Source organism: Antechinus flavipes, chromosome 2 (assembly GCF_016432865.1).
Source record: "Antechinus flavipes isolate AdamAnt ecotype Samford, QLD, Australia chromosome 2, AdamAnt_v2, whole genome shotgun sequence".
In the NCBI taxonomy this organism is placed as follows: Eukaryota; Metazoa; Chordata; class Mammalia; order Dasyuromorphia; family Dasyuridae; genus Antechinus; species Antechinus flavipes.
Window position 1 is genome coordinate 452,194,028 of NC_067399.1, and position 12,334 is coordinate 452,206,361.

Consider the following 12,334-nt stretch of genomic DNA (forward strand, 5'->3'; position numbering starts at 1 on the left):
AGAACTAGTATGGCACTTAGAACTCCTTAAATTCAACCTTCTCTTTTATAGCAGAGGAACCTGAGGCTCAGAAAGGAGAAGCACCTTGTCCTGTATCACAGACCCAAGATCCAACCCCGTACCTCAGAATTTCACAATCCAGTGTCCTTTTCATTGCTGTTAATTCCAGGGCTCCCCCTTCTTCCTCAAATCACATTGAAGGTTAAATGTGGAAGCAGAGTAAATGAGCCCAAATAGTTTAAAATTAAGATCTGGTGCTTTTTTGGTAAGGAAGGAAGTGCTGGGAGGAAACCCCTGATGGGTGGGAAGGGTCCAGACACCAACATGACGTACAGAAACCAAAAGTATGATAGGATCTTCAGGCTGCTTTTGCTTGAGGCTGCCTAGCTTCCTGAGTTGTAACAGAGATGAAGTTTTGGTAAAATGAGTGCAAACTGTCACAGACACACTACAGAGATCTTTAGATAGGTTAAAGGGTTGTTGCTATTCATAGAGCACTTTGAGGAAGAGTGTTACAAGAAAACAAAGAGTAAAAAGGACTGAGCTGGGAATTAGGAAGTATGGATTTTGATCCTTGCTTTACTTTTAACTCTTGGCAGATAGGCCTCAATGGTTAAGTAGGCCTCAATACCTTTTTCTGAAAAGTTAGATTAGATTAGATTAGATTAAAACAATTGTTCTCAAACTTTTTAGCCTCAGGACTCGTTTATAAAATTACTGAAGACCCTGAAAAGTGCTTTTGTTTATGTGGGTTGTATCTATCAATATTTACTGTATTAAATTTTGTTTTTAATTTGATTAAATGAATTCCAAGACTTTTTCTCTCATGGTCTCTTTTCTCATAGAACTTACAGAGTCCCTGTCCAATTTAATGATTCTACTATAGACTCATTCTTCCTCAGTCTATCTCCTGGGCTCAAGACCATTAACCCTGGTGTCTGGCACATGGGAGGAGCACAGACCCACCACTCCAATCCCTCCATCTATGTGTAAAAGAGATTTTGCTCTAGCTCAGACTGACTGTTCTTTACAGACTGATCACAGGGTCTCAAGACTCTAAAAAATGAAAATGTTTTAGTATAACTATGAAAATAGTTTTGACGTCATAGATCCCCTGACAGGTTCTCAAGATCAGGGGTCTCCTGAGCACACCTGGAGAACAGCTGGCTCAGTGCTCTTTGAAGCCCCTTTTAGCTCTTCATTTTGCGATTGGGTGATTATCCAGGTCTCTGCCTTCTATGAAGGCTCTATCATCTTGAGAACAAAGCCCAGGGCTCTGCACAGAGTAGGTGCTCCATACATATTTGCTCCTGAGAGGCAGCACAGGGAGCGCTAGACTTCACTCCAGGAACTATCTTGGCTTGACACCAGTTGGGTGCCCTGCACAGTCACTCTATTTTACTGAGTCTCAGTTTCCTCATCTGTAAAGTGGGGATGCTTTCACTGCCTTCCACTTGGGACTTCTATAACAGAGGTGCTTTGCGAAATGTAATTAACTATACAAATATGAGCTGCTGCTGCTGTGGATGATAGAGACAATGAGATGGCACTTGTGGGATCCCTCATCCTCCCCTAGGAGAAAACTGCTACCCGTGGGTGGAAGAGGACCGGTCCCCATTACCTGATTGTGTGAGACAGAGCCAAGATCCCCAGCACGAAGAAATACATGGAGAGCAAGAGGTTGATGTACTCTTGAGAGAAGATCTAAGACAGAAACAGAAGCAAATACACACACACAGGTGGTTGAAAGCATGTTCTTCCTGTGGCCATCATTAAAGTTAAGATTTGTTCCCTATGTTTATCACCCATTTTTCATTTCAGGCCTGACATTACTGTTCTGTGGCAGGAGAGATAGGTATGGGCCAAGGGCTCTAGGCAATCTCAGGTGTGTTCTGGTGCCCTGTGGCTTCTTCAATTGGAGAAAGAGGGAGGACAAAACATGGCTCTCCAAAAGCCCCAATCCAGAATTAACTGTGGGATACACCCTAGTTTTACTCAGAGTAGGAAGGCAGGCTTTGTTGCTAAAGATCTCTACTTCTACCTTTATTTAATACCCTTTAAAAAGATGTCTTATTGGCGCTTTTTAAAAAAACATCACCATCACCTCCAATGACTCTTCCCTCATCCTGTAAAAAGGAAATATAATTAAGTAAAACAAAGCAATATCTTGACTATGTCTGCCAATATCTGCCTTATTCTACATCTCTAGTCTACCACCCCTCTGTAGAGCACAGATCAGAATTTATGTCAGTATTATTTTTCTTTATGTTACTGTGGTCGTCATCAACACACACTTATTAAGCACCTAATATATGTAAAGCACTGAACTCGAAGGGTAGGAAGTACAAAATAATAAAACTGAACCTGGACTGCTTCTGTGGAGGTTATAGTTTAGCAGAGGGGCAGAACATGTGCTCAAATAGGCAATAACTAAAAAGACAACATACCTGGGTCCTGGCATATTAAGTTCTCTACAATCTAATTTCAATCTCTCCTTTTTGCCATTATCTTTTATTTTTCCCCTTCAAACATGCTATGTTCCAGCCAAACTAGACAATTTGCTGTCCTCTGTTCTTGTCGTTTTCTCTTTTATTTCTATCTTTTATCTCATTACTGTACTCCAAACCTACTAAGCCTTTTTTCTCAATCCCCAATCCTCCAACCACAGCCTTATCTCCATTTGCTGAAGTATCTCACTTCCTTCAAGGCCTAACAGCCCAACATAGGGGCTACTTCCTTCATTAAGTCTTTCCCAATAGCATCTCTTAGCCCACCCCTTCTCAGTAGCAATATTTCCTCCTTAAATTTCTTCTCAGAGTAGTTTGCCTGGACTTCTTTGTTTTCATTTAACTTTTCCCTTGTATCATAGTTATTTGTATTTTGTGTTTTCCCCTTATTCCTTTAAGAGACTGTACACTTAAGTGAAGAGTGAGATATAAATGGGTGGGACCAATGAGGCACACCTAGAGACCTTCAGGAACTCCAATTCAATAAGCATGACCTTACCGTTTAGTTTCCCATTCACACAATGACTCATAATTCTCCTCTTTGGGGGAACTCACATTGGCAATGCTCAGAGAAAGGAAGGAGGGTTACAATATATAATAACTTCTCAACCTTTCTCCCTTTAAGGCAATACTGGCTTTCCCTATCTCCCAGGAGTGTCTGAAGGATGAGATAGTAATAGCTCCCATTCTATGTGCTTTCAGGCTTAACAAATGCTTTATCTTATGAGGTAGGTAGGATAAATATTATTTCCTCCACTTTATAGGTGGGAAATTGCATACCAGAGAGAGAGAATAAGCCATTCAGGGTTACACAGCTAATGTCAGAGCACGGACTCTGCCCCAGGTCTCCTGACTCCAATATCAATGGTCTTTCCCCTGCTTTGTGCTGCCTCCCAATATGACTTAACGGCTGCCTTGTGACTAGTCATTGTCTCCCTATGGACCTGACAGACTCCCAAGGGTCTTCTTTTAATTATACAGAGAAGGCAGCTTGGGGTACTAATAAGAGTACTAAAAATTAAGAGTTAATAGCTCTAGGTTTTTTTTAGTCTTGGCTTTGCCATCTCCTAGCTGTATAACCTTGTGTAAATCACTTTACCTCCTCTGTAAAACTACAGATGAAAATCTTAGCATTCTTTCTATTCCTTTTAGGGCTTACATAAAGAAAGTATTTTGTGTTAACATCAACTATATTACTGGCCTCACTTATTGTAGGCTGCTCTCTAGAATTAAAGCCAGGTTTCCCAGCTCTCCCTTGTACAGAGTAGGAATTTAATAAATGTTTATGGAAATGAATTTAAGCAGGAAGATTTTCTAATCTCTGTACCCAATTCTTTTCTCTGTCCTATTTCTCCTTTGTCTGAATACTGTTGCTTTCAGCTTCTTTTTGCTAAAACAGGGATTAACTTTTTTGAGGAAGGAAAGGAGGCAAAGACCACTACAATCTGGTGGGGCTTATGAACCCCTTCTCATAAGGTTTTAAAATGCAGAAATACATAAGGTTACTAAGGAAACTTATATAAATATGTAATTTTGAAATTACATTGAAATTCACAACTGTCTAAAATCTATTTAAGATCTATAGAGAGAACCAAAGGCTAAGAACTTCTGATCTGAAGCTTCCTGACAGACTCCTGCCCAGACTCTTTAGTTGGATTCTTGACTTCACATTCTGAGAACTTGGTGACCTTCTTTGTCTGCTTGACTCCAATATGTTATCTTTACACACTGTTTTGCTCTCCAACTCCTACCATTCCTGCTACAAAGAACAGCTATAGCCTTATATGTTCCCTTCCTCCAGACTCTGTTTGTACTCAGAATGCCCACTTTCTCTCTCCCTACATCTCTACTTGATAAAATCTTAACATCCCTCTGAAAACCCAGTTCAAATGTCACCTCCTCCAGGAATCCATTTTTGCTTTCCAATTAAAATGACTGCGTCTGCCTCCAGCTTTGCAGAACACTTTGTTTGTTCCTCTTATAAGCTTCTCTTCATTATCTCAGTCATGTCTTCTATCTTTTGCCACCTCTCCCTGCAAGGCTGAAAGCTACGTTAAAGTTCTATTCTCTGTTTCTCACCTGCCCATTTGCCTCAGTGCCAAACATAAGACCCTATACAAAGGGATTAGTGAATGTCTGATGAATTGAAATTTCCAACTCATAATTTATCTCTTTATCTCTCTCTCTCACACATGCACACATTTAGATAGGGGTATCTATATGTGTGTATAGATGTATATAGTCATTCTAGCCCTCCATTCACACTTATGTATCTGGCCCCTTTCATATTTTCCCAACTATAAGTGTCTTAGCCTGAGGCAAAATCCACATGTAACCCTTTGTATGGTCCTTGGCTGGTTTTATCTTATTAAGTCCTTGTGACTGGTAGTCCTCTTCCACATTTCTCAAGGGGAAACCACACCACAAAAGGGCTAGTTCCAAGGAAATCTGAACTCAATACTCCTGGGAGGATATGAAGTCAGGACCAAGGAAGAGAGAAATAATTATATATCCAGATCAGAGGCAAAAAACTCACTTTAAAGAAGAGGTAGAGGCCCAAGAGTGTGCAGCTAGCGATGATGGGAAATCGAGCAGCATCACGACTGGTAATGGTCTCTGGCATATCTGAAGCATTCTGCAATTAGAAGAAGACAACTGACTTGTCATGAAGTCATATGTTTCTTTAAGCTGCTTTTAACGAGGAGAAGTCCCTAGGGCAATTCTTATAATCATAAATAGGAATATGAAACTAGAAACAGCTTTATTAAGACTTACAAAGTGATTTCCTATGACCCTATGAGGTAGAGATTACAATGAGAGAAAGAAACTAAATCTTCTAGAGGTTAAGGGCAGCTTGGTGTAGCAGAAAGAAGAGCTGTATTATAAATCAGAAAGTCTGGATTCAAACCCTAACTCTGTTACTTACAATGACTTCCAAGTATTTAACATTTTTCTTCTCTGTAAAATGGGGGACGGACTATATAAGCTTTAAAAATCCCTTCCAATTCTAAATCTATGTTTCTATAATTTGCCCATAGTCACCATAGTCACAGAGCTGGAAGTGATAAAGCTATAATTTTAAACCAGGCCTAGCTCCTTTTTCACTACATGATGTTTCTTCTCATCAATACCAAGTATAGACCCTTTGATCCAGCAGTGTCTCTACTGGGCTTATACCCCAAAGAGATACTAAAGAAGGGAAAGGGACCTGTATGTGCCAAAATGTTTGTGGCAGCCCTGTTTGTAGTGGCTAGAAGCTGGAGAGTGAATGGATGCCCATCAATTGGAGAATGGTTGAGTAAATTGTGGTATATGAATGTTATGGAATATATTGTTCTGTAAGGAATGACCACTACGATGAATACAGAGAGGACTGGCGAGACTTACATGAACTGATGCTAAGTGAAATGAGCAGAACCAGGAGATCATTATATACCTCAACAATGATACTGTTTGAAGATGGATTCTGATGGAAGTGGAGCTCTTCGACAAAGAAAGCTAATTCAGTTTCAATTGATCGAAGATGGGCAGAAGCAGCTACACCCAAAGAAAGACCCTGGGAGATGAATATAAACTGCTTGCATTTTTGTTTTTCTTCCCGGATTATTTATACCTTCTGAATTCAATTCTCCCTGTGCAACAAGAAAACTGTTCGGTTCTGCACATGTATATTGTATCCAGGATATACTGTAACCTGTTCAACATGTAAAGGATTGCTTGCCATGGGGGGGAGGGAGGGAGGGAGGGAGGGGAAAAATCAGAACAGAAGTGAATGCAAGGGATAATGCTGTAAAAAATTACCCTGGTATGGGTTCTATCAATAAAAAGTTATTTAAAAAAAATACCAAGTATAGGATAGGGAACTTGGGTCATACAGAAATTTATGTGGAAAAAAAAGTCATGGGAAGGGGTTTCTTTAGTGAATTACTAACTCAGTATTAACCAGAAATGTGAAGAAGTCACTAAAAAGGCATTAATCATCTCACACTGTATTAACATCCTCTGCCCTGTATAAATCACACCTGCAATATTATGTTAGCTATGGACACCTCATATTTTTTTTTTCTGCTGAGGCAATTGGGGTTAAGTGACTTTCCCAATCACACAGCTAGGAAATATTAAGTGCCTGAGATCAGATTTGAACTCAGGTCCTCCTGACTTCAGGGCTGGTGTTCTATCCACTGTGCCACCTAAATGTCCCTGGACACCCTATTCTAAGAGGTAAACTGAGAGGTTAACAAAGGATCCACTGGAGGAATTAGAGAGAGTTATGCTGAAGAAGAGTTAGGGGAGACACAATCTATGTGTACAAGCATCTGAAGAGCAAGCCAAAGGAGGAGGGGCTTATTTCATATGGTTCCAGAGGTCAGAATTGAGCCCATTGGTAGTGGGACTGAAAAATTTGGGAGCCTTCAGTTCAATATGAGGCAAAGACCACTACAATCTGGTGAGGCTTATGAACCCCTTCTCATAAGGTTTTAAAATGCAGAAATACATAAGATTAACAATCAGAACTATTCTACAATAGATTTTGCAGGAATGAGGAGTCTGTCACTGGATGATTTCCTGGGGGGATGTAAAAAGAAGATTGATATTCCAGGCAGGATTGGATGGGATAACTTCTAAGGTTCCTTCTAGCTCTGAGATGGAATGGAAATGAGATATTAGGCTTCAGAGGATCTTGAGATTTAGAACTGGAAGGGGCCGCAGATTCAACCTTATAAATATTTATTAAATATCTATTATCTAATAGGCCCTGGGGATACAAAGACAAAAATCAAAATCTCTAGCCCAGGGAGCTATATATTATAGGAGAGGAGAATATGTATACAGATAAGTAAATATAAAAGATAAACAAAACAAATACAAACTAGCTTCAGGGATTCAGGGAGATACTGAGAGATCAAAGAAAGACCTAGAGTACAAGGCTTCTACTCTAGCACTAAGTCTTGAAGGGAACTAGTAATTCTAAGATATAGATGTAAAGAGAAAGCATCCCAGGTTGTAAGGGCCAGACTATGCAAAAGAACTAGATAAGAGAGAAAATGTCAAATGTTATGTATACAGAATAGCACATCTGGACTGCTGCACACATGACGAAGAAGCTGAAGCCTGCTAAAAGAGAGGTTACATCACACAGGCAGTTTAAGGGCTGGTTCAGAATTCACACCCAGGACTTCTGAGCCAAAGTCCAGTGTCTTTCCAATTGTCCCATCTTGCCTTATCCTTGTCCAAGCAACTACATGTCCTGTGCCTCAGGAAAGGCTTTCATCTGCTCTATTGGCTGACAGATGAAGCCAAGAATTCACTCACAGATTCTTTTTTTTGGTGATGAACTGTTCCCTCCAAAACAAGTACTTTTGGGACACATTAATAAAGCAATCCAAATTAGACCATCAGATCCATTCTAGCCAACAGAAGATGTTTCACTCTCAGAAAGAGAAGGATATATAAATCAGACCAGCTCTGAAGGAGGTAAAGAAATAGGCTGCTCTAAATCCTTGCATTCTAAGGAGACAGCAGGCCTCAGAAGCTTTCTAGATCCAAGGACACTACAGTTGAGGCTACTACAGTAGAAAGGCACTGGATTAGTAGATTCTGAATCTGAAGGAAGTTTTGAGATTATCTAGTTCATTACCTTCTCCCTGAATTTAGAGATGGAGAAACCAGAGTATGGAGAGAGGTAATTTGTTATACTTATAGAAAATAAGCATCATGAGTTTTGGTAAAGCCAGGAAATGAAACCCAGGTCTTTTGTCTCCTTGGGAAGGGCATTTTCCAGTCTGCCTTTAATTGCTTTTTTGTGACTAGTAGGATATAGGGCTTAAAATAGGGACAATCTTTTGTCCTTTTCCCTCAGGTACTTCAGTCTCATGATCTGAAATTGCTTAAAAGTTTCAAGATGGGTAAAAACCAGCCCAAGAACTCAGAACTCATTGCTTTAAGTATGCCATTCCCTTCCAGAGAAGAGATAAACTTGGGCATCACAAGGGTTTCCTTTTCTCCCTCATCCATGTAGCAAAGACTGGGAAGCCTGGTGTCTATCCTTGGTGTTGTTTTATTATGTAATTTGGGCCAAGGCCTTTATACTCTCTGTTGCTCTCTTTACTTGGAGGATAGAGTTATTACAAGTGACTTCCTTAAGCTCATTAAATTATAGAGCTTATAGTATGAACAGTCTAGTATTTGTCTACAGAAAAGGAGTTCAACAAATATTAATTGGCATAGGTAATTTGAAAAAGGCAGTATGACATAATGGCAAATATGCTGATCTTGGAAACAGAAGACCTAGAACAAAGTCCTGATACAGTGTCACCTCACCTTTTGGAGCCTCAGTTTACTCCTCTGTTAACTGAGAAGGTTGAAGGCTTAAAGGGAGACTTAAAGGTTTCCTAAGATCTTATACACTATAACTTTTTTAAATGATATAATTTCTTCTCAACTTGATGCTGCATGGAGATAGCCTGTGGGTGTTTTTATTCTCTGAAAGAAAATCATTATAAATTTCCAGTTTTCCTATGTCAGGTTTTATAACATCACACCAACTATTTTAAAATCTGGTTGGCAATTCAGATGCTGGATATTATCTGGAAGTTTCTTTAAGCCACAGAAAATAAGTTAGATTTCTGGACCAATTCGAGTTGGAGATCTTAAATAGGCACACTTATGCATACACGTTGGCATCTGAAATGCAAACATAATTAGTGAAACCCTGACACAAACAAGAATAAATTTAGCTTCCAATTACAACCTCAAAACACAGTTATTAGACTTAGACAAAAGCAACAGGAGTTGGCAATACATTGTAAAGCCCCGAGGATCTGGGCTCTGCTAGAACAGTCTGGTGTAGTGAATAGAACCAGGGCAATAGAGATGGGCAATCAGGAGTCTAGCTTCTTCTATTGACAGTCTATATGATCTCAGGAAAGTCACTCTAGGCCTCTATTTCCCTATCTGTATAATAAGCAGGCTGAAATAGATCTCTTAAGGTTTAATCTAGCATTAACATTTTATGTTCAAAGGTCCCTTGGGAATAGTTTCAATTAAATTACTTCAATTAAAAAGTGATGTTACCCCAATATCCATGACACTTTCTCCTGTACTTTTTCTTGTGTGGTTCTATGCTTTAAGTATCTAGGAGACATTAAAGGCTCACAAAATGATGCCTGAAACCTGCAGTATGCCATAGTTGAGAATATACTGTATCTAAAATCAAAAGACTAGAGCTCAAATCCACTTAATAGTTTTGATTATATGATAAAATCATATCATCTTGTTTCCTCATGTGCAAAATAGGTGATAATGATACTTGGATTCTCTGCCTCATTGGGCTGTTGGAAAAGAGCTTTGTAAATTATAAAATTCTAAAGGAATGTTAGCAGCTATTGTCATTATTATGAAAGATATTGGAGAAGTACAGAAAACTAGGTCACCTCCATGCCTCTTTTAATTTCTCCTCTTAAGCTAACATGATCTTTCCATAATCACTACTATTTTTCCTTCACTTATACAGCAACAAACGTTATTCTTTTTGGGACAGAAAACACTCCCCAAACACTGTCAGGCAGCACAGCAGAGTGGGGTCTTAGATAGTGGAAATAAAAGAAAGGGAAATGCTAGCTGTTTCTGAAACTGGCCACTACTCTGAGGACCCAGGCACCCATCTCTTCAGAATGTGGAAGAGTGGCAGTCAGGATAGAAAACAGTCTACTTTGTCTGCTTTTTCTGTGAAAGGCCAACTTAGGGCAGGGAAAAAGTTCTACCTTCTCTGATTGACCAGGAAGATGGGAGTGAAACATACGCCAAAGTAAATTTGTGTTTTGGTTACAGGAAATGAGAAGATGAAGGTCAGGGTTAGTAGGGTTGAAGAAAAAAGGTAGAAGGGAGAACAGAGAGTTCACAGAGTCAGCTTGAAAGAAAGCAGGCTAAATTTAATGGCGGGGGGGAATGAGGCGGTTGGGAGGGAAGACAGATTGGCAAATTGGGACAAGGACATGGATCAGAGAGGTTTGAAAGGTTGGGCAGAAAAGGCAGAAAATTGTCTTGTCTATGGAATGCCTGGAGAAGGTGGAAAGAAGGAACAGAGTTGCAGCCTTTAAAAGGAGGTGACAGAGAGATGGGCAGGATGCTGGAAGCTGTTCAGTCTCTGAGTCAGGCAAAACAGTCAAAAACCAGGCTAGTTACGGTTAGTTGGAGGAATAATGTAGTTGAAGACAAAGACTGAATTAAGTACTTTGAGTATCAGGTGGATCAGGCTAGTAGGCAAGGATGCCCTGAATCCTAAGCCATGTAAAAGATAAGATATGTGTTTTTAAGGGAAGTGAAGGATGGCATATCATATGGAGGTCCTTCAAAATCAAAGGAAAGGGAATTCTTAGCTGGGATTGGGCCTGATTCTGTCCCATTAGGGATTGATACTGATTTTTCTAGGGTCCATCTTGGGGGAAGGAGGTTAATTTAGGCCTGAAGCCAAAGGGAGAAAGAAAAACCAAGGTCAGTGGGAGTACCCATGAAGGATGGATACAGAGACTGTTCCTACTTCAGAGAATTCGGGTCCAGAAGGAAACGTCTGGGGGTTCCATGGTCAAGTAAAAGCTGTTTTAGGGTGACTGAGTAAGTGTTGTGTGCTAAGATTGGGGCAGGATGCATCTGTCAAGGGCGGATTGGGGAACCATCTGGATGGTGTTGGTGCTTGGGCTTTTGTGTCACCGACCCAGGCTGAAATACTATGTAGCATTTGTGTGTGCGTGTGGGTGGGGGCTTATGTCTAACGGGGTGTGGCTCGAGAACTGGGGTCTCCCACAGGCTGGGAGATGGAATTCGGGGCGGCGGCACGGTGAGGGCCTCAGGCTGGAGTTGGGACCGGCTCACTGGGGCGGGTGGGAATCCTGGGCTAGGAGGGGGCAAGGAAGGGGTTCCATCATCTCTCCGGGGGGGAGGCGTGCTGGGCGTCGGGGCAGGGGCAGGGCGAGGGGAGCGGAGGTCCTGGCTCCGGGCTTTCGGAGAAGCAGGCCGGGGCCGGTTCGGACTTACCTTGCTGCGGGCACAGCGCACAGAGCGCAAGGCCCCGAAGAAGATGGGTAGCAGCGCCATGAGCAGGAGGCTGCCGTAGGCCAGGGCGATGCCCTCGGGGGTGGAGGGTGGCCGCGCCGTGCCGTTGGCTGGGCTGGGGGTCGCGGGGGGCTCGGCGGGGCCGCTGCCATTGAGGGGTTCGCTGAGGGCCGGGTCCATGGTTGAGGTTGCGGATCCTGCGGCTGCTGCTGCGGCTCCAGCTCCGCCGCCGGCGCTGCAGGGGAGGGGAGGGGGGAGGAGGGGAAGGCCACGTTCCCCTAAAGAAACAGGATGTGACGTGTTGGGCCTCCCGCTACGTGATGCGCATGCGTCACCCCGCCCCCTAGCAACAAGCTTGCAACCGGGAGATGGGAAAAGGGTGGGAGGAGAGCGTTGCTAAGCAACCGGATCTGGTCCAAGAATCGGACGCCGAAGCCCAGGGGTGGGGGTGGAGTATGAGGAGGTGGGGAGGGAGGTAGTTTTACACAACACTGCCCCAATGCCACTCCCAGCCCAGAGTCCAGTCTCATATCCTAGCACTTCCAAAGTTCGGTCGTTGTGACCTTCAAATCACACTTCTCTGTCGCATCCCCTCCAAATTGTAACATGGCGTGGACAGTAGAAAGAGCACTGGGTCTGCAGTCAAGGAGCTTGGTTTGACTTCAGTCTCTTCTCCTTACTACCAATACGACGTAATGGATTTGGGGTCAGGATCAAATCTTTTCCCTCATACTTGCTGTTCGACCTTAAGTCCCTCCAAGGTTTAGTTTCTTCAT

The 12,334-nt window shown here is 42.0% G+C and overlaps 1 protein-coding gene across 3 annotated transcripts in view; it reads right to left on the reverse strand.

Moving 5' to 3' along the window:
• HM13 (histocompatibility minor 13) overlaps positions 1-11,846 on the reverse strand; it is a 32,177-nt gene extending 20,331 nt beyond the window's left edge. The window contains exons 1-3 of one of the 3 annotated variants that reach the window (XM_051979404.1): positions 11,541-11,846; positions 5,044-5,142; positions 1,622-1,704 (exon numbers count right to left, since the gene is read on the reverse strand). In XM_051979404.1, the coding sequence (XP_051835364.1) occupies positions 1,622-1,704; positions 5,044-5,142; positions 11,541-11,738 (380 nt within the window). In that variant the 5' untranslated portion in view covers positions 11,739-11,846. The remainder of the gene's footprint in view (positions 1-1,621; positions 1,705-5,043; positions 5,143-11,540) is intronic. The other 2 variants (XM_051979403.1, XM_051979402.1) reach the window with 2 other exon arrangements.
• Positions 11,847-12,334: the final 488 nt, after the last annotated feature.